This window comes from Pongo abelii, chromosome 1, assembly GCF_028885655.2.
Source record: "Pongo abelii isolate AG06213 chromosome 1, NHGRI_mPonAbe1-v2.0_pri, whole genome shotgun sequence".
Lineage (NCBI taxonomy): Eukaryota > Metazoa > Chordata > Mammalia > Primates > Hominidae > Pongo > Pongo abelii.
In genome coordinates, this window is record NC_071985.2 from 214390014 (window position 1) to 214407471 (window position 17458).

The following is a 17458-nucleotide window of genomic DNA, read 5'->3' on the forward strand; positions in this document are numbered from 1 at the left end:
TGAGGGGCTGCTATTAATTCAGTAAACATGTATTGAACACCTACTTTGTGCCAGGCTTTATGTTAAGCTTTGCCAAAACAAAATTGGACATTGCCCTCAAGGTCAAACAGACAAACTTTAGATTTTAATAAATCACCATGAGGAGGACATTGAAACAGGTCTTAATACTGGTGGTTAAGTTTTCCGTTTGATCCTCAGTGGACTGGATGAATCCATCCTGGAGGAATGTCTCCAGTACTTGGAAAAGCAGCTGGAAAGTAGCCAGGCTCGTAAAGCTATGGAGGAGTTTTTCTCTGACAGGTGAGCCGTGTTTTGCTTTATTCAGTGAATATTTTTTGAATGCCTCTTGAAAGCAAGGAGCTATATATGTTGATTTAGGTACTTATTATCAGCAATATTTAAGGCCTGGTTAGGTGTCTGCACTTTGGGGAGTTAATTGCTGACTCCTTGGGGTTGTTGGTGAGGGGGTTAATTTCATGAACACCTTGTGTTATTGACTCATAAGTGGCCATTTTCCCCAGAGGAGATGAGATTGTGAAGAAAGGATGCTTTTTGTGTGGGGCTTTAATGTGATTCTTTCCATTTTTCTCCCCTCTTGCCTCCCAGTGGAGAACTTGTACAGATCATGATGGCAACAGCCAATGAGAACCTCTCTGCTAAATTCTGTAACCGAGTTTTGAAATTCTTCACCAAACTCTTCCAGCTGAGTGAGTGACAGTTTTTAGTAATCTTCTTATGGGAACTTTGATGTCCGGCTAATACTGTGCATATCTTCTGCCTGAGTTTAACTATAGCATGAAAATGCTAACAACTGGAGAGAATCCCTCAGAGAAAGTTTGGAAGGAAGTTGAAAACTGGCTTTGAAGCCATTTCCCCTTTTCCTGGCTCAATAATTTGCCCCTTCTTTCCCTTCCTCTTGCCCTTCTTTACTGACCCTGGCCTCTTGTTCTCCTCCTAGCTGAGAAGAGCCCTAACCCAAGCCTGTTGCATCTCTGTGGCTCCCTGGCACAGCTGGCCTGTGTGGAGCCTGTGCGCCTGCAGGCCTGGCTCACCCGCATGACTACATCACCCCCAAAAGATTCTGATCAGCTGGATGTAATTCAGGAGAATCGGCAGCTGCTGCAGTTACTGACCACATACATTGTTCGGGAAAACAGGTAGAACAACTACATTGCTGTCGTGTTTCCCTAGCAACCCCAGAAATACGTTGATATTTGCAGTTATCTTTCCTTCGGGCACCAGTCTTAGCATTTTCAACATTTTCGTATCTACGTCTCTCTAGACTCAAGGATTCTAGTGTAGCTCCTTGATTTTTTTCCCACAGAAAAACTTTTGGAATGACTTGGCCTGTCAGTTACAACCTGAATGAATGTTTTATGCTCTACTAGCCCAAGTCCAAAGCTGGGATTGTTATTATAGTTATGTATTTAATGTTTAATTTAAAACTTCTCTTATAACACACAGAAGGAGATTCCTGTTGATTATTCACCAACTTGCTCTTTCTTTTCTCCTAGCCAAGTTGGGGAAGGCGTGTGTGCTGTTCTTCTGGGCACCCTGACTCCCATGGCAACAGAGATGCTGGCCAACGGTGATGGGACTGGCTTCCCTGAACTTATGGTTGTGATGGCCACTCTGGCCAGTGCAGGTCAAGGTGCTGGTCACCTTCAGCTTCATAATGCTGCTGTGGATTGGCTGAGCAGATGGTAAGATGATGAAGTTGTATCTGTAGGTTACAACATTGATCTTGGAGAAGTGGGTTACTTTCTTTATAGCTCAAAGTGAGTATAGAAGAAATTTGAATCTCTACCCTTTTATTGGAGTTTGGGGGTTGGGGGGCGGGTAGCAAATAGCTCTGTTCACTTTAGACTTCATCTTCATCATTTTCTTAGTAGAGTTTCCTGTTTATTGTTCCCAAGATAACTCTTGGGGAAAGTATGCCAAGTGTTAATGATAATTTTAAGGCCAGAGCACCGCAAGCTATATAACTATATAGTACACGGAGTTTTCAAGAATGCTTCTGCTTCACAGTGTCCTCAGATTGATTCAAAGTTAATGAAGATGCCTCATTTCTTTGGTTTCTTAGATGATTTTGTGTCTCCTCTTTCCCCTCTTTTTTTCTTTGGGACAGCAAGAAATACCTGTCACAGAAGAATGTGGTTGAAAAACTGAATGCCAATGTAATGCATGGAAAGGTAAGAAACGTGAGGAATGACAGTGGGGGGTGAAGGGAAAGGTGATTCTCACCTCTGTGGTCAGGTGGAAGTCTCTCGTTCCTATTGAGTTCTGTGCCTGGCTAGCCTACCAAGGATAAGGCTGATAATCTCAAAGATCTAGAAATATGTAATTGCTGTGTGCCTTTGGGCATCTTTTGGCTGGCAAGAAGTGATGGGAAGGAAATATACTGGTAAATAAGCAGACAGAATCTTTCTTAAAACATAGAGTTCCTGCCATGCTAAGATATTGGAATGTTATGGGAAACTGTCTCCCTGCTCAGGCTTTGGAACTGTGCCACTCTAAGTCAGTGTTATAAGAGGCCAAATACAGCCTCCTCAGCTCTAGTCCAGATGCTAAGCTTTGTTTAATTTGCCTGAAGGTTCTGGTTACTCTGGTGAGAAAAGGGGTTTGAAACTGACAGAAATCCTGCATTCAGGCATTTTCTCCTCCTGCCCAACCCATGAACTGGCATAGGTGGCTAGGAACAGATAACTAGCCTCTGAGAACCACTATGGTACCATTCATTACTCCCTCCTTTTTTGCTGATCTTTATCCTTTCAGCACTGACATGTCAGAGTGCAGAGCAAAGGAACTTAGAAATCTGAGTCTTTGATGCCAATTAATTGGGTTTTCTAGGCAAGCATGAACTATCTGCAATGATTTGCTAGAATTTTTTTCTCTTGATTTCTGAAGCTATTCCTCTCCTGCGTTACTTTAAAGCCTGATAATTAAAATGACTTTCACTTAATGGTTAAAAAATGCTAATGTTAGGGGGAAAATGCTAATGGGAGTCTCTTCATACTCTAATCTGGTCTTTTCTTGAATGGTTTTAATCTGTTTTTACTCTATTCTTCTAATTTCAATCCTACTTCATCTTACAAGACTTTGTAAAGCGCTGTCTTTGTGCCTAAGAATGAATGAATACATGTTACTTCAGTACAATTTACTGACCAGCTACGTGGGGACGGAGTGGTAAAAGCTGGTTAATAAATAAAAACACACTGTTTTTCTTCTCTGCTTTCATACCATTTCTCTGATCTTGAGCTTTATTTGAAAAAGCTTGAGAAAACATGGTTTACATAATGAAACATGGAGAATCTGAAGTTGCTGTGGGGCTTCTCTTACAGCATGTGATGATCTTGGAGTGCACATGCCATATCATGTCTTACTTGGCTGATGTCACGAATGCCCTGAGCCAGAGTAATGGTCAAGGCCCAAGTCATCTCTCAGTGGATGGGGAAGAGCGGGCCATTGAAGTAGACTCAGACTGGGTGGAGGAGTTGGCGGTGGAAGAGGAAGATTCCCAGGCTGAGGATTCAGTAAGTACTAAGTAACCTTGAAGTTAACCTCTCAAGGTAATGACTAACTGGCATGGTACCAAGCTTTTGGCTCTTTTTTCCAGCCTCCTGCGAGCTTCAAAACTTCCTAGTCCTTGTTGCTGCCAGACCCCATTTTTCTAGGCCTTCAGAGCAAGGCATGGGGATCTAATCTCTTGTGGAAAGGACTTTTTCTTAAGCTTTTCCCAGAGTCCCTTGTCCTGCTTTGTCAGTCTTTAATTCCAAATGGAATTTTAGGGATAAGTTCTTCATGGGGGTAGTGGAAGCTCCCCTATAGAGAAAGCATAAGATGTTTTTTCTTAACCACAAGTCCCTAAGGTCTCACTCACCTGAAGTAACAACAGATTTTCAGCCAGCTAGCGATTTCCAGTTGTGGTAGATTTCCACTGGTCATTTATGAGTCAACAATTCACTCCCCACATAGAGCATTGAGGCACATGTGTTTTTGTGGGTGTTTATATGCAGGGATATATTTCGAATTAAAAAGACTTATTATTTTTGAAGGATGAAGATTCTCTTTGCAATAAACTCTGCACTTTTACGATCACACAGAAAGAATTCATGAACCAGCATTGGTAAGAGTAGTTCTTCCTTTAAGGTGAAGATTTGCTAGGCACCGATTGTTGGGACTTCTGAGCTTATTTGCTGGTTCTTGTTCTTTGTAGGTACCACTGTCACACCTGCAAAATGGTGGATGGCGTGGGTGTCTGCACAGTGTGTGCTAAGGTGTGCCACAAGGATCATGAGATTTCCTATGCCAAGTATGGATCCTTCTTCTGTGACTGTGGAGCCAAGGAAGATGGCAGCTGTTTGGTGAGAGGACCCTCCCTGAGCTATAAAGGGTGGCTTGTTAGTGACATGGGATTACTGAAGCCAAACTGGACAATTCCCATCACCTCCAGGATACCTGAGTCTAGGAATATGTTCCAGCTCACTCACTGATGATCTGCACAGTTGTAGCCTAAGCACTTCATTTAGAATATCAGAACCAGCAGATTCCTTAGAGATCTTGTAGTTCGTTTTTCCTAAGACCTCCCCACAATTTCAGATGTTATAATAAGGCTTGATACTGTGAGTGGGTAAAGAAGTTAGATATTAGGTGAATACTATGAAGATCAGAATTTAGGCTTTTGGATAACATTGAAACGCTTAGCCAGTTTCTTCTTTGGGTCAGATTTTCCTCAGAGATCTCAGGCAGTATTTCCTCTGTGCTTGAGGCAAGAACTTAGGGACTCTGACATTTTCTGTCCCTAGGCTCTGGTGAAGAGAACTCCTAGCAGTGGCATGAGCTCTACCATGAAAGAGTCAGCATTTCAGAGTGAACCCAGGATTTCAGAGAGTCTAGTGCGTCATGCCAGCACCTCCTCCCCAGCTGACAAAGCCAAGGTTACCATCAGTGATGGAAAGGTTGCTGACGAAGAGAAGCCCAAGAAGAGCAGCCTCTGCCGCACAGTAGAGGGCTGCCGGGAGGAATTACAGAACCAGGTGGGGCTGACTGATGCTCCCTAGTAAGCAGACAGAGTTCAGGGCCTGTTGAATTGGTGTGAGAGTAAATAACGCACACGGCTCCTCTTGCAACTCATTGTCTCCTTTACCCATTTTCATAGTGTGAATGCAAATACTATGTATTGTCATCACGAGGGAAGGATTTATGACTGAGCACTATTAGGAGTATTATGGGGGGTGATGGAAGCATAAATTTTAGTTGTGTCATACTGTAGAGTACCCTTTCTTGGCCAGGGTTCCTTATCTGAAACACAGAAAACAAAATGATTTGAGTGTATATATTCTCAATTTTCCCAAGGATGGTACAAAACCCAAACCATTCTAGAAACATAGGAGAGAAGTTAGCTCATTTCATATGAGGGATGCCTTTGCGCATTAGGATCTCTGTGTGGGACCCCTGGTTTAGAAAGATTGCTCTGGAGTTAGTAGCACAAATGCATATTGATTGGAATCAATGCCAGGATTATGAGAATGAGAAGATGGCTAGAATATCCAACTGGAAGTGAAGTAGCTGGATTCTGAAGGAAGTTACTGGCAAGATGATTTTTACGAGTATGATCCATTGTTTTTCTTTTTTTTTTCACTTGTGTATTTTTTCTGTTTTTCTCAGGCCAATTTCTCCTTCGCTCCTCTCGTGTTAGACATGCTTAATTTCCTTATGGATGCCATTCAGACCAACTTCCAGCAAGCTTCAGCCGTCGGGAGCAGCAGCCGTGCTCAGCAAGCCCTCAGTGAGCTACACACAGTGGAGAAGGCAGTGGAGATGACAGACCAGCTGATGGTGAGTGTCTTGGGGCCATGAGGTTTGGTGGCTGTGGGAACCAACAAATTTATTGAGATCCCAAAATGTGCTAGATGCTCTGAGGAGTATACTTAGAGCAGTTGATGCTTGGCCATCCAAAACTTAGAATCTAAGACATCATGACATGCCCAGAACATATCATGAACAGTGTAAAAATCAGCATATGAGGTGTGGCTTCAAAAGAAGGGAATTGGCCAAGGGTGCACCTATAATCCCAGCACTTTGGGATGCCCGAAGCAGGTGGATTGCTTGAGCCTGGGAGTTTAAGACCAGCCTTGGCAACATGGTGAAACCTCATCTCTACCCCAAAAAAACACACAAAAAATTTAGCTTGGCGTGGTGGTGCAGCAACTATAGTCCCAGCTACTCGGAAGGCTAATGTGGGAGCATGACTTGAGCCCAGGAGGTTGCAGTGAGCTGAGATCGTAGCACTGCACTCCAGCCTGGGCGACGGAGTGAAACTCTGTCTCAAAAAAAAAAAAAAAAAAAAAAAAAAAGGAGTGGGGCTGGGGAATCCAGGGGTCATTTTGGCCAATGAAGAGAATAAATCTCCTTTTTAGTTCATATAAATATGTGAATCCCCAAGAGGTGGGGAACTCCATTTTGGGGCAATTAGAATAGTTAGAGAATTTTTATTTTTAGAAAATAGAACTTTATTGTATCTTCTCTAAAGTTCATCTAACTTACAAAATAATGTTTGTCCTCTTTTGCATATAGTCCTTTAGATAACTTTCCTTTAGTTTTTTATGTCACATGGGTTATAAGGTATAAGTCATTATTCACTTTAAAACCTGCTGCTCAGCACTGAATATAGACTTCTGATGTGGCCTTCTTGGCCTTTTTTAGCAGCAGGGTTAAGTAATAGCAAGTAAAGTGGTGGCGATTCCAAAAAGGAAGTGAACAAATATTGTGAATGAGATATATGAATAGATCTCATAAACTGGCTTTTTTTTTTTGGAGATGGAGTCTTGCTCTGTCACCTACGCTGGAGTGCAGTGGCATGATCTCAGCTTACTGCGACTTCCGCCTCCCTGGTTCCAGCAATTCTCATGCCTCACTCAGCCTCCTGAGAAGCTGAGACTGGAGGCGTGCACCATCATGCCTGGCTAATTTTTGTATTTTTAGTAGAGATAGGATTTCACCATGTTGCCCAGGATGGTCTCGAACAACTGTGCTCAAGTGATTTGTCCACCTCAGCCTCCCAAAGTGCTGGGATTATAGGTGTGAGCCACTGTGCCCAGCCAAAGTTGGCTGTTTTTAAGGGAATAATAGTCAGTTGGAAATATACACATAGATACACATATATATTCTTGCATTTTATTAAAATCAGTCACAGTTTTTGCCAGGTGCAGTGGCTCATGCCTGAAATCCCAACACTTTGGGAGGCTGAGATGGGCAAATCACTTGACCAGAGGAGTTCGGGACCATCCTGGGCAACATGGTGAAACCCTGTCTCTATAAAAAATATACAAAAATAATTAGTCAGATGTGGTGGTGCATGCCTGTGGTCTCAGCTACCTGGGAGGCTGAGGCAGGAGGATTGCCTGAACCTGGGAATTCGAGCCTGTAGTGAGCTGATAATCACATCACTGCACTCACCACTGAACTCCAACCTAGGTGACAGAGAGAAACCCTGTCTCCAAAAAAAAAAATGAGTCACGGTTTTATTTGATACTCTTGGAATTAAAAGAAATCGTAAAATCAGTCACACTTTTAGAGCATTGGTTTTTAGATATTAAAGATGAAGCGAAAAAATACTTGGGTTGGGGGCCCATAAAGTTGCTGATTTTTATGTTGCTAGGTTAGATCAATGAAAACAAATGTCATCTGTCACCACAATTTGTAAGAGATTGGACATTTTAACATTTTTTTTAAAAGACCAGTACTTTGTATTTAAGTTTAGCTTTATGAAAACATTTACTATGTTATTCTTAATGGATTGATAATAACTTAAACACATTTACCCAGCCATCCATGGTTTGGAGGCTGAAATCACTGCTTTTGAATGACTGAATTGTGCAGTGTCTCAGTCACATGAATAGTGTGTGAATCCACTTGATTTTATTTGCCTCATTACTGCCCACTTTCTCTGCTTCCTTCTTTGCCAGGTTCCCACCTTAGGCTCCCAGGAAGGTGCCTTTGAGAATGTGCGGATGAATTACAGTGGAGACCAGGGCCAGACCATCCGGCAGCTGATCAGCGCTCATGTGCTCAGGCGGGTGGCTATGTGTGTGCTCTCCTCTCCCCATGGACGCCGCCAACATTTGGCTGTCAGCCATGAGAAGGGCAAGGTGGGTCCTCCAATTCTTGTGCGCTTACTTTAGGTCATATTGTCTTAAATGCTAAGCAAAACAAATTGATGACCACGTTTGGATTAGCCCTCTGTGGGAAAAAGTCCACTGGGTTCTAAGAATGCTTTAGGGACAGATCTCGTTGAGCTTTTCAAATACTTGAACCCTGAGTTGATTTGATTAGACCTAGAACTGGTATGACTAGGACTGTTTCTAATTAGTAAATTTCCACTCAAAACTTATTCTTCAAGCCCTCAGGAAAAAGTAATGATTAGCAGTTACCGAGGACAGCTTGGCTCCCAGTCTTGCCCTATTTGGTCACTCTGGCGGGCATAAGCTGAGAGACAAAAGTTTTCATAGAAACACTCAGTGTTGCTTATGTAGTCCTGCCATGCCATCCCAGCTCTGTTAAGGATATAAGTAAATTTGTATTGTTTTATAGAGCTAGTAGAAGTTGGAAGAGTGCTAGGTATCTTAACTCACACTTTTCTATATTCTGGCCTCTCCATCACCACTAATGTTGTTTTAACTTTTATTTCAAGTGAAAATATGGATAGTCCTTAAAACAACTCTAAAATTATTTTAAAAACAGTTTCATAGAAAACTAGAAAAGGACAGTGGTACGTAGGTATTCTTAAACTATTTTGTGAACTATATAAAGAGAAATTGTTTTCATTACTTATCTGTTCTGTCCTCCATGGAAAGACATTCCATGGCTTTTAGCCAGGAATAATAGAGACTAATACTGATCTAGGATTTCCTACTAGACTTATCTGTAAAGAAAAAAGTGTGCCACCTGTTATCCCTATTGAAAGAGTTTTTGTTACTTACTTTGACTTCTCTGAGAGGACCATGAGTAAGAATAAATTGGTCATTGTTCCTTTGCAGATCACTGTTCTGCAGCTCTCTGCACTCCTGAAGCAAGCGGATTCCAGCAAAAGGAAGTTAACTCTGACCCGCTTGGCTTCTGCCCCAGTTCCTTTTACTGTGTTGAGCCTCACAGGAAATCCCTGCAAGGAAGACTACTTGGCGGTTTGTGGGCTAAAGGTAAAAATCCGGATCTAGGTTTGATTGCCTTGAGCTGTGGATTCTAGTCATCTTCTCTCCCCTGTTCTCAGAACTACTTTTTCTAATTCATTGTTGAGATTAAAACTTTACTGAAATGCAAAAGGAATTTTTCTTTGAATTTCTCCCAGATCTTTCAGATTTCTCCAATATTGGAAGTAATCTTTGTGTTCATGAAACCTGAATGTTACTAGACGTCTAAATACTGTCTGAGGGCAGGGGATATTAGAGGAAAAAAGGAAACGTCATTACTCTGAAATGAATTATAGCCCACTTTTCAGATCATCTTTTCACCATTTTGTTTCTTAAACATTGTCCAGGACTGCCATGTGCTCACCTTTAGTAGCTCAGGCTCTGTTTCGGATCACTTGGTTTTGCACCCTCAGTTGGCAACGGGGAACTTCATCATCAAAGCCGTGTGGTTACCTGGTTCACAGACCGAGTTGGCAATTGTCACTGCAGACTTTGTTAAGGTACAGTTAAAGTTCGTTGATGATATGGTCCTAGAATTTTTCTGCTTTTAAATCCAGAATCATTATGTGCTAGCTTCTCCCAGAAGTTAAAAAATCAGCTGGGTGCCATGACTTGCACCTGTAATACCAGCTACTTGGAAGGCTGAGGTGGAGAATTACTTGAGGCTTAGTTCAAGGGTGCAGTGAGCTGTGATCATGCCACTCCACTCCAATCTGGGTAATAGAGCAAGACCCTGTCTCTAAAAATGATAATAAGCCATATTTTGTCACTTTTGCTATGTTGCTGAGTAGGAGCTTTCTGTCTTTAGGCAATAGGGAATTGATTCTGGTTCTACCCTCACTGTACCAAGTGCACACCTATTACCATACTTGTTTCAGAATTTATTTATGTATGTCTGTCCCCTACTCATTCCTTGAAGGAGAGTGAAAGGTGTTCTGTTCATCTTTATAAGACCAGTGCCTAACACCCCAATTTTTTATTGAATGGAGAATGAATGCCCGTTATTGGTCAGTTCCGGCTATTTGGATTCACTAAGATATTTGGGGGATGGGACTGAGATAGATTTCCCTTATTTAATTTTTCTTCCGTCCTGCAGATTTATGACCTGTCTGTTGATGCCTTGAGTCCAACCTTCTACTTTCTCCTGCCAAGCTCAAAGATAAGAGATGTTACCTTCCTTTTCAATGAGGAGGGAAAGAACATCATTGTTATAATGTCTTCGGCTGGGTACATCTATACTCAGCTTATGGAAGAGGCCAGCAGTGCCCAGCAGGGACCCTTCTATGTCACTAATGTGTTGGAAATCAATCATGAGGACCTGAAGGTTAGAGCACATGTTGCTGTTTCCTTCTATTCCAGATTTAATTATTTAGCAACTCCTCTATTCTTTTTTCTTTGTTCTTTTATAACATTTTTCTGTGGACTTCATCTAACTGGATCTTTTTTTCTTTTTCTTTGTTTTTCCATCTAACTTTCTACCTAATAGCAAAATCTCTTATCCTTTAGGGCTAAACTAATTCAACTTCAAGTTCCATTTTTCTCAGGGTCTTTGTAAGATTTACCCACAGGGATCTCATGCTTAGAGTATGAGAGCAACTGATCATGATTGAAAACTAATAACCAGTATAAACCGGAAATTGGTAGCCAAGGCAACATGAATTACTGCAAATATGTGTCTTTGTGCCAGCAGGACAGTAACAGCCAGGTGGCAGGTGGCGGTGTGTCCGTGTACTACTCCCACGTGTTGCAGATGTTGTTCTTCAGCTATTGTCAAGGCAAATCATTTGCAGCCACCATCAGCAGGACAACCCTGGAGGTGTTGCAACTCTTCCCCATCAACATCAAAAGGTGGGAATGAACATTTAATGTTCAACTTCCACAGTGTCCACATTCAATGAGGGATCTCCACTCCCACTATCTGCTATCTGTTCTGAGTTTTGTGAAACTTAATTTTCTCTAGCCAACCTTTTTTTCTCCCCTGCTAGGTATCTTTAAAATCAAGGAACATCCGGGTTTGGCAGGTTGGGTTGTCTGCACGGTTTGTCCTCCACTGTGGAGACCCCAAGCTATCAGAGGTAGTTTAGGGGTCCACTGTTACTCAGAAGGAAAATCTATAGTTAATGTTATAAATGTGATTTTAATGTGAGAAGGGAACGTAAATTTCTCTTAGACATTCATTCTGCCATAATGCCCTTTAAGTTTTTCTCCTGGGGAGACTTACTCTGTTAGCAAATAGAATGTATCAGTAATGGGGGCATGGTTGGATATGGGGGAGGAAGAGACTTTCACCAAGTTTGCAGATAATAGAGGGGTGTATAAGGTAGTGAGAGTTTCATTTAGGGAGGAGGAAGAAGAGGCTTATGGTGTATTCCCTTGTTTCTTATCTGCCATTGATGACCCATTGTAGCACTTTCTCTCAGGCCTTTCTTTGGGAATTACATGGTTTGGGATGAAATAAAATGGATACCAGTTCACACTAACTCGATGTGTTTGGAGATCCTGATAGGACAATGGGTCATTAGCCTTAGGCAGCTCCATGGCCCTCTGCAGTTGACAGCCTCTAGGCACATAGGGCCACCTGTTCTTCAGACATGGAACTTCACAGTGGAGATTCCAAATGAGGACTGCCCTGCCGGAAGCACGCATTGGGGTGTATGAGCATGTGTGCATGGCTTGGAATAAAACTAACCTGTGGATAATCTGAGTCCCTGGCCAAGGATATTGCTTTGGAGTCACGTAGTCAGTTAGGGGATGGTTTTTAGGTCAAGAAAAGAACTATTAAATGGTGATTGACCCTCTAACTGTGGCCAGTTTTGTTGTCTGCAGTTCCAATGGTGGCAGTAAGACTTCTCCTGCTCTTTGCCAGTGGTCTGAGGTGATGAACCACCCTGGCTTGGTGTGCTGTGTCCAGCAAACTACAGGGGTGCCGCTGGTAGTTATGGTGAAACCAGACACTTTTCTTATCCAGGAGATTAAGACTCTTCCTGCTAAAGCAAAGGTCAGTGCCAGATTTTCCCATTCATTACTTTGCTATGAACTAGTCTCTTTTTATGTTTGTATATTCATTTCACTTCCCCAGCTCTTTCAATGGAGGCCCATAAAAGATTTTCAGTCCTTTTTCTTCTAGATGCCTTTTCTTTGCCACCCTTCTGTACAGCCCCTCAACTGACCGTGAAACCAGTTGCATCTCTGCCTCTTTTTCTGTGAGGATGCTGATCTGTAGGTGTGGGAACGAAGACCCTCCTTTGTCCTCTCCTCCTAGATCCAAGACATGGTTGCTATTAGGCATACGGCCTGCAATGAGCAGCAGCGGACAACAATGATTCTGCTGTGTGAGGACGGCAGCCTGCGCATTTACATGGCCAACGTGGAGAACACCTCCTACTGGCTGCAGCCATCCCTGCAGCCCAGCAGTGTCATCAGCATCATGAAGCCTGTTCGAAAGCGCAAAACAGCTACAATCAGTAAGGCTCCTTCTCAGATGACTTGTTGGGGAGTAGGAATGGTGGTCTTCTAGACAGTGACTCAGAATAGACTGTTGCAAATGTCTGTGAAGAAATGTGACTGTCCTACTTGCACATTTTGTAAAGTTAATTTCCCAAAAGCAGAGTCACGGTTCCAAATGTCAAGCACCCATTGGCTGCCTGTTTCAGGCCAGCAGTTCTTTGGTGCCTAGTAATGAGTTATGTCCTGGACCTTATTTGAGAGATTGTTCTCTCTAGGTTTAGGGAGAATGACTTCCCTGAAGAACTGATTGAAGTATAGACCTCTTCAGTTGGTTAATTTCCCACTGAGTAGTGAAGAGCCCAGCACAGGTCTCTGAGGTGGTGGTCTGGCACTTGACTGACTGAGGACTCTTCAGGAAAGTGAAAGCTTGAGTTTAGCAGTGAGCAAATCCAGCTAAGCAAAGACCATTACAGGGATCATCACATTACCTTAAATTTGCTCTAGAGTCTATTTTGAAAGAATGGTTTATTCATTTACATTCATTAAAGAAGTAGTTTCTATTGCTTATTTTAAATAACCCAGTTACAGGAGAGCCTATTGTTATTAACTGTACACCCAATACCAATGCCAGATTTCTTGGTATTGCTAGGACATGTCATAGTTAGGGATAACAACCGTTGGAGAGCTAACCACATGTAGGCATCATGCTGATGGAAATGTTATAATGCAGAGTTTGTTTAGATTAGAGTATGTGTGTGGGCTCTGTCTGGGAGGAGTCTTTACCAGTGGTGTCAGGGCAGAGGTGGGAGAGACTCTGACGATCTGGTACCGTTCTCTGCAGCAACCCGCACGTCTAGCCAGGTGACTTTCCCCATTGACTTTTTTGAACACAACCAGCAGCTGACAGATGTGGAGTTTGGTGGTAATGACCTCCTGCAGGTCTATAATGCACAACAGATAAAACACCGGCTGAATTCCACTGGCATGTATGTGGCCAACACCAAGGTAAGAATGGCACTGGGCTGGGATCAATCCCTGGGTAAAAGGACTCATAAACAATATGGTTTGAGAACACATCTCCTTTTAGAATGCAAGTATAGAGTATATACTCACAGTCACAACCCTCGGTTCTAGTTAAATGGTTCCTTAGAAAAATGGATATTCTTACTCACTTGGCAAAGGACTTGTACGGGTTGAGTTTCCACTGATACCAGCAGGATTACTGTGTAGAGGACACCAAAGAGGTTGTTAATACTGGGGAGAAGGAAGCCTGACATTGAAGAGAATCTGCTCTCTTTTCCTATTTTCCCATTTTTAGAAACAAGGAAGTCATTACCAGGGAGTTAAAAGGATAAGTTTTAATGAGCTTCACATGTTGAGACAATGTCAGAGAAGAAGGAGTCCTAGTTAAAACTTAAGAAGTTCTGTTAGTTTCTTGATGTGTGCCTTGTCTCCTTACAGCCCGGAGGCTTCACCATTGAGATCAGTAACAACAATAGCACTATGGTGATGACAGGCATGCGGATCCAGATTGGGACTCAAGCAATAGAACGGGCCCCATCATATATTGAGATCTTCGGCAGAACTATGCAGCTCAACCTGAGTCGCTCACGCTGGTTTGACTTTCCCTTCACCAGAGAAGAAGCCCTGCAGGCTGATAAGAAGCTGAACCTCTTCAGTGAGTCACCAACCCCTGGTGCAGACTCTGTCCTCGTTGTGACTGCGAAATTGGGAGCCACTGGCCTGTGGCTCTCCAATATTCTGGGATCTGTCCACTCTACTGATTTTTCTATCCTTTTGTCAGGAAACTTTGAGCTTCATTTGATGTATTAAGGAGGCAAGGTGACAGGAAAGGAGTACACTGGAGCATGCTAGCGGTAAAGATAGGGCTGCACTCTGTTGAGTATTCAATTCTGTAGTATTGTGTCTGCCTCACTAATGGGGCTACTTCTGTGTTTAGGCCGAGAGCAGGCAGATTGACATGAAATTGCAAGACTTTCTTAATGCACAGAGGAAGACCTCAGGTCACACATGGCTGAGAGATGGTTAGCAATGGCTTGCTATGCCACTGGAAACTAAACTCTCAGAATACAAATCCTTGAGCCTTACTCAAGACTGCATTTCTCTGTCATTTATTGGCCACTGTCTGATACTCTTTCTTCTAGATATAGTTGCTGTGTGAATGATCATGATCTGTACTTTGAACAAAGAAAGTGTGTAGAGACCCCTGGGAGTGAGGCGTAGGGGATACAATACTCTGAAGCAGAAGAGGACCCTTGCAGTGATGGTTAGGGACTCTTCTGAGTAGGAGACGTAATCGGCTTTTGGTCCATGGAACTTTTACCACATGTATTCAGCATCTATACACGATTAAAGTGCTGCGAATATCTCAGAAGATAAAGTTTCTCTATGTCTGTAAAATTGACGTGATTTACTTCTTTGCTCCAACTGTTCTGGTCTTTGTTTTGGAGGGGTGGCTCTTTAGAGAATGTGCTTCCTAAAGGCCTCTCTTGCTTATTGCAGTTGGGGCCTCGGTGGATCCAGCAGGTGTCACCATGATAGATGCTGTAAAAATTTATGGCAAGACTAAGGAGCAGTTTGGCTGGCCTGATGAACCCCCAGAAGAATTCCCTTCTGCCTCTGTCAGCAACATCTGCCCTTCAAATCTGAACCAGAGCAACGGCACTGGAGATAGCGACTCAGCTGCCCCCGCTACGACCAGTGGAACTGTCCTGGAGAGGTACCAGTGCTGGCAGGGGTTGGCTTCAGTTTTTACATTTTCCACTCACTGCAGAACCTTCCTGTGTCTTGAGAGAGCCAGCTTCTAATAACCATCTCAAGGCTAGCCTGGAATTTTTTTAAGTTTTCATACAACTCGCCCACATTCAATGTCTCTTTAGTGTGCAAAGCCTGAAAAATGTGCTCAGAGTCATCTGACACCAGAGTCTCTCCCTGGGCAGAAGTTCTGTCCCTTCTCTTAATGCTCAGGTACCCTTTAGAGTAGCCAGAGGCCACAGGCTACACGATGCTTAAGCCAGTATTCTAGATTAGGATCCAGGCTTGCTGAAATGATAGGAAAACATCCTCCCTTCCATTCTGAGCTCATCATCTTTTCATCATCTTTCTCTGCGTAGCTACTTCTGTGATAATAACATTGCCAGCAAGAGAGGCTGTCTGCTGCCTCTTGTAGCAGAGTCTAGAGTTTCCTTAAGTCTCCCTACAGTGGCATATTCTTAAGCATTTTGCTTGGCTTCTTTGTGCTAGGTAGCTGCTGGTTTGCCATGGTAGATGAAATATTATAATTCATGATGTAAGATTTTGAGTTTCTTACATTGTAAGTCACAAGAATAGCCTTGCTTGGAATCACTGCCTCCCACCAGCAGCCTCCTCCCTCCCTTCCTTTCTCTTTCTTTTTCCCCGATACCCTATCCATACATGGTTTGCTTAGGATGTGTTTCCAGGTTTCTCTGAGCTTCACATTTTTTTCCTTTTTTTTTTCTTTGCTTCTCCCCCAAGTTCTGAAACTGAGTCCCTAACCAAGCTGGACCGGTTAGTATGCCCTCTTTCTTTTCTCTGCACGAGTGAGTGTGTGTCAGAGAGCCGTGTAACCAATGGTGTGGCTTTGCATTGATTCTGCTTCTGTTGAAGAGTCTTCCTGCTTCTTTCTGTTCTGGTCATTGCATGGCTATAGAGCTGTCCATGTGTAAAAATGGAGTATATGGAGGGTTGTAAGTGCACTCTTGGTGTTGGCCATGTCGGACACTCTCTCAACTCTCTCTTCCTTACCCTAGTCCTCTCTGCTCCCTTTCTAAGTGGATGAAAAGGAGGTTTGGGGTAGAGGGATTAACAGCAAAGTCCTACCATCTGATAACCCACTAGAGAGCTCGTTCTATCCAAATTTGTTTTATGCTTCAGTTTCCTCTTCCCTAGTTCTTTATTGCCTTCCTCTACCCCTTAACCCCTTTCTTTCCAGTTACCTTCTGAATACTTTTCTTTCTCTGTCCAGAGCTTCAACTGTCAGGATGTTGTTCTTTTTACTATGCCACATTAAATTGAAAGGAGTAAACCCTGGGGAGCATGTTACTTGGTACCTTTAATAGTAATAGTTGGGTTTCCTATTCCTTTCCTAAGGAGAAAAGTTTTCTAAAGATGCTTTGTATTTACCCCTTGAATGTTGGCAATTGGCATGCACCTAAAAAATAGTTTGTTCTCTCCCCCATGCTTGGGACTCCTAGGAAATGCCTTTGTGCATATATAGCTTTAAACTTTCCAATATAAGAGGATGGTTTTTACCTTTCCCTTTGTGTATCCTTTTGCCCACTGATCTCTGGGCACCTGAGCTTTGGGTCCCATTGCATCAAGACTGTTAAGCCCATCTCAGTGATCCCTGCCACAGGCAGCAGAAGGAAGCACATTTATCCTCTTTGAGGAAGAAAAGCCCTGTCTTTGAATTACGGATTATGAACATGGCCTCAGGTTGATCTCCGAGCAGGAGCCAGGTTTCTCCTGGCCTGTAACATAGGAAACGATATGCATGGTGCCTGTGGCAGGTCTTATTGTGCTTTGATTTTGTATTTGGCATTCATTAGCTGTCCCCAAGGTCCTCATGACTATAGTTTGCTTAGGCTAAAGCGCAAGGCGGAGAGAACAGTGTTGTACTCAAGCCAGGTTTTCTGTCTCCCCAGGCTGGTTGTGAGTTCTTTAGAAGCCCTGGAAAGCTGTTTTGCCGTTGGCCCAATCATCGAGAAGGCAAGTCACTTTTTCAAAGCACATGGAAGCTTTCTGAAGAGGCAGGAAGTCAGTGGAGTTGTCTGAGGCCCTGA

At 43.0% G+C, this 17458-nt stretch overlaps 1 protein-coding gene across 16 annotated transcripts in view; it reads left to right on the plus strand.

Moving 5' to 3' along the window:
- Positions 1-17458, plus strand: part of UBR4 (ubiquitin protein ligase E3 component n-recognin 4) — a 136211-nt gene that overhangs the window by 44298 nt on the left and 74455 nt on the right. For 10 of the 16 annotated variants that reach the window (XM_024251135.3, XM_054540687.2, XM_054540698.2 and 7 more), the window contains exons 30-50: positions 199-300; positions 607-707; positions 959-1157; positions 1515-1703; positions 2129-2192; positions 3342-3533; positions 4056-4126; positions 4217-4364; positions 4806-5036; positions 5668-5838; positions 7968-8150; positions 9039-9197; positions 9536-9688; positions 10285-10512; positions 10876-11036; positions 12015-12186; positions 12451-12652; positions 13477-13640; positions 14097-14313; positions 15159-15375; positions 17321-17384. In XM_024251135.3, coding sequence (XP_024106903.1) covers positions 199-300; positions 607-707; positions 959-1157; positions 1515-1703; positions 2129-2192; positions 3342-3533; positions 4056-4126; positions 4217-4364; positions 4806-5036; positions 5668-5838; positions 7968-8150; positions 9039-9197; positions 9536-9688; positions 10285-10512; positions 10876-11036; positions 12015-12186; positions 12451-12652; positions 13477-13640; positions 14097-14313; positions 15159-15375; positions 17321-17384 — 3388 coding nt within the window. The remainder of the gene's footprint in view (positions 1-198; positions 301-606; positions 708-958; positions 1158-1514; positions 1704-2128; positions 2193-3341; positions 3534-4055; positions 4127-4216; positions 4365-4805; positions 5037-5667; positions 5839-7967; positions 8151-9038; positions 9198-9535; positions 9689-10284; positions 10513-10875; positions 11037-12014; positions 12187-12450; positions 12653-13476; positions 13641-14096; positions 14314-15158; positions 15376-17320; positions 17385-17458) is intronic. The other 6 variants (XM_024251137.3, XM_024251143.3, XM_063714565.1 and 3 more) reach the window with 1 other exon arrangement.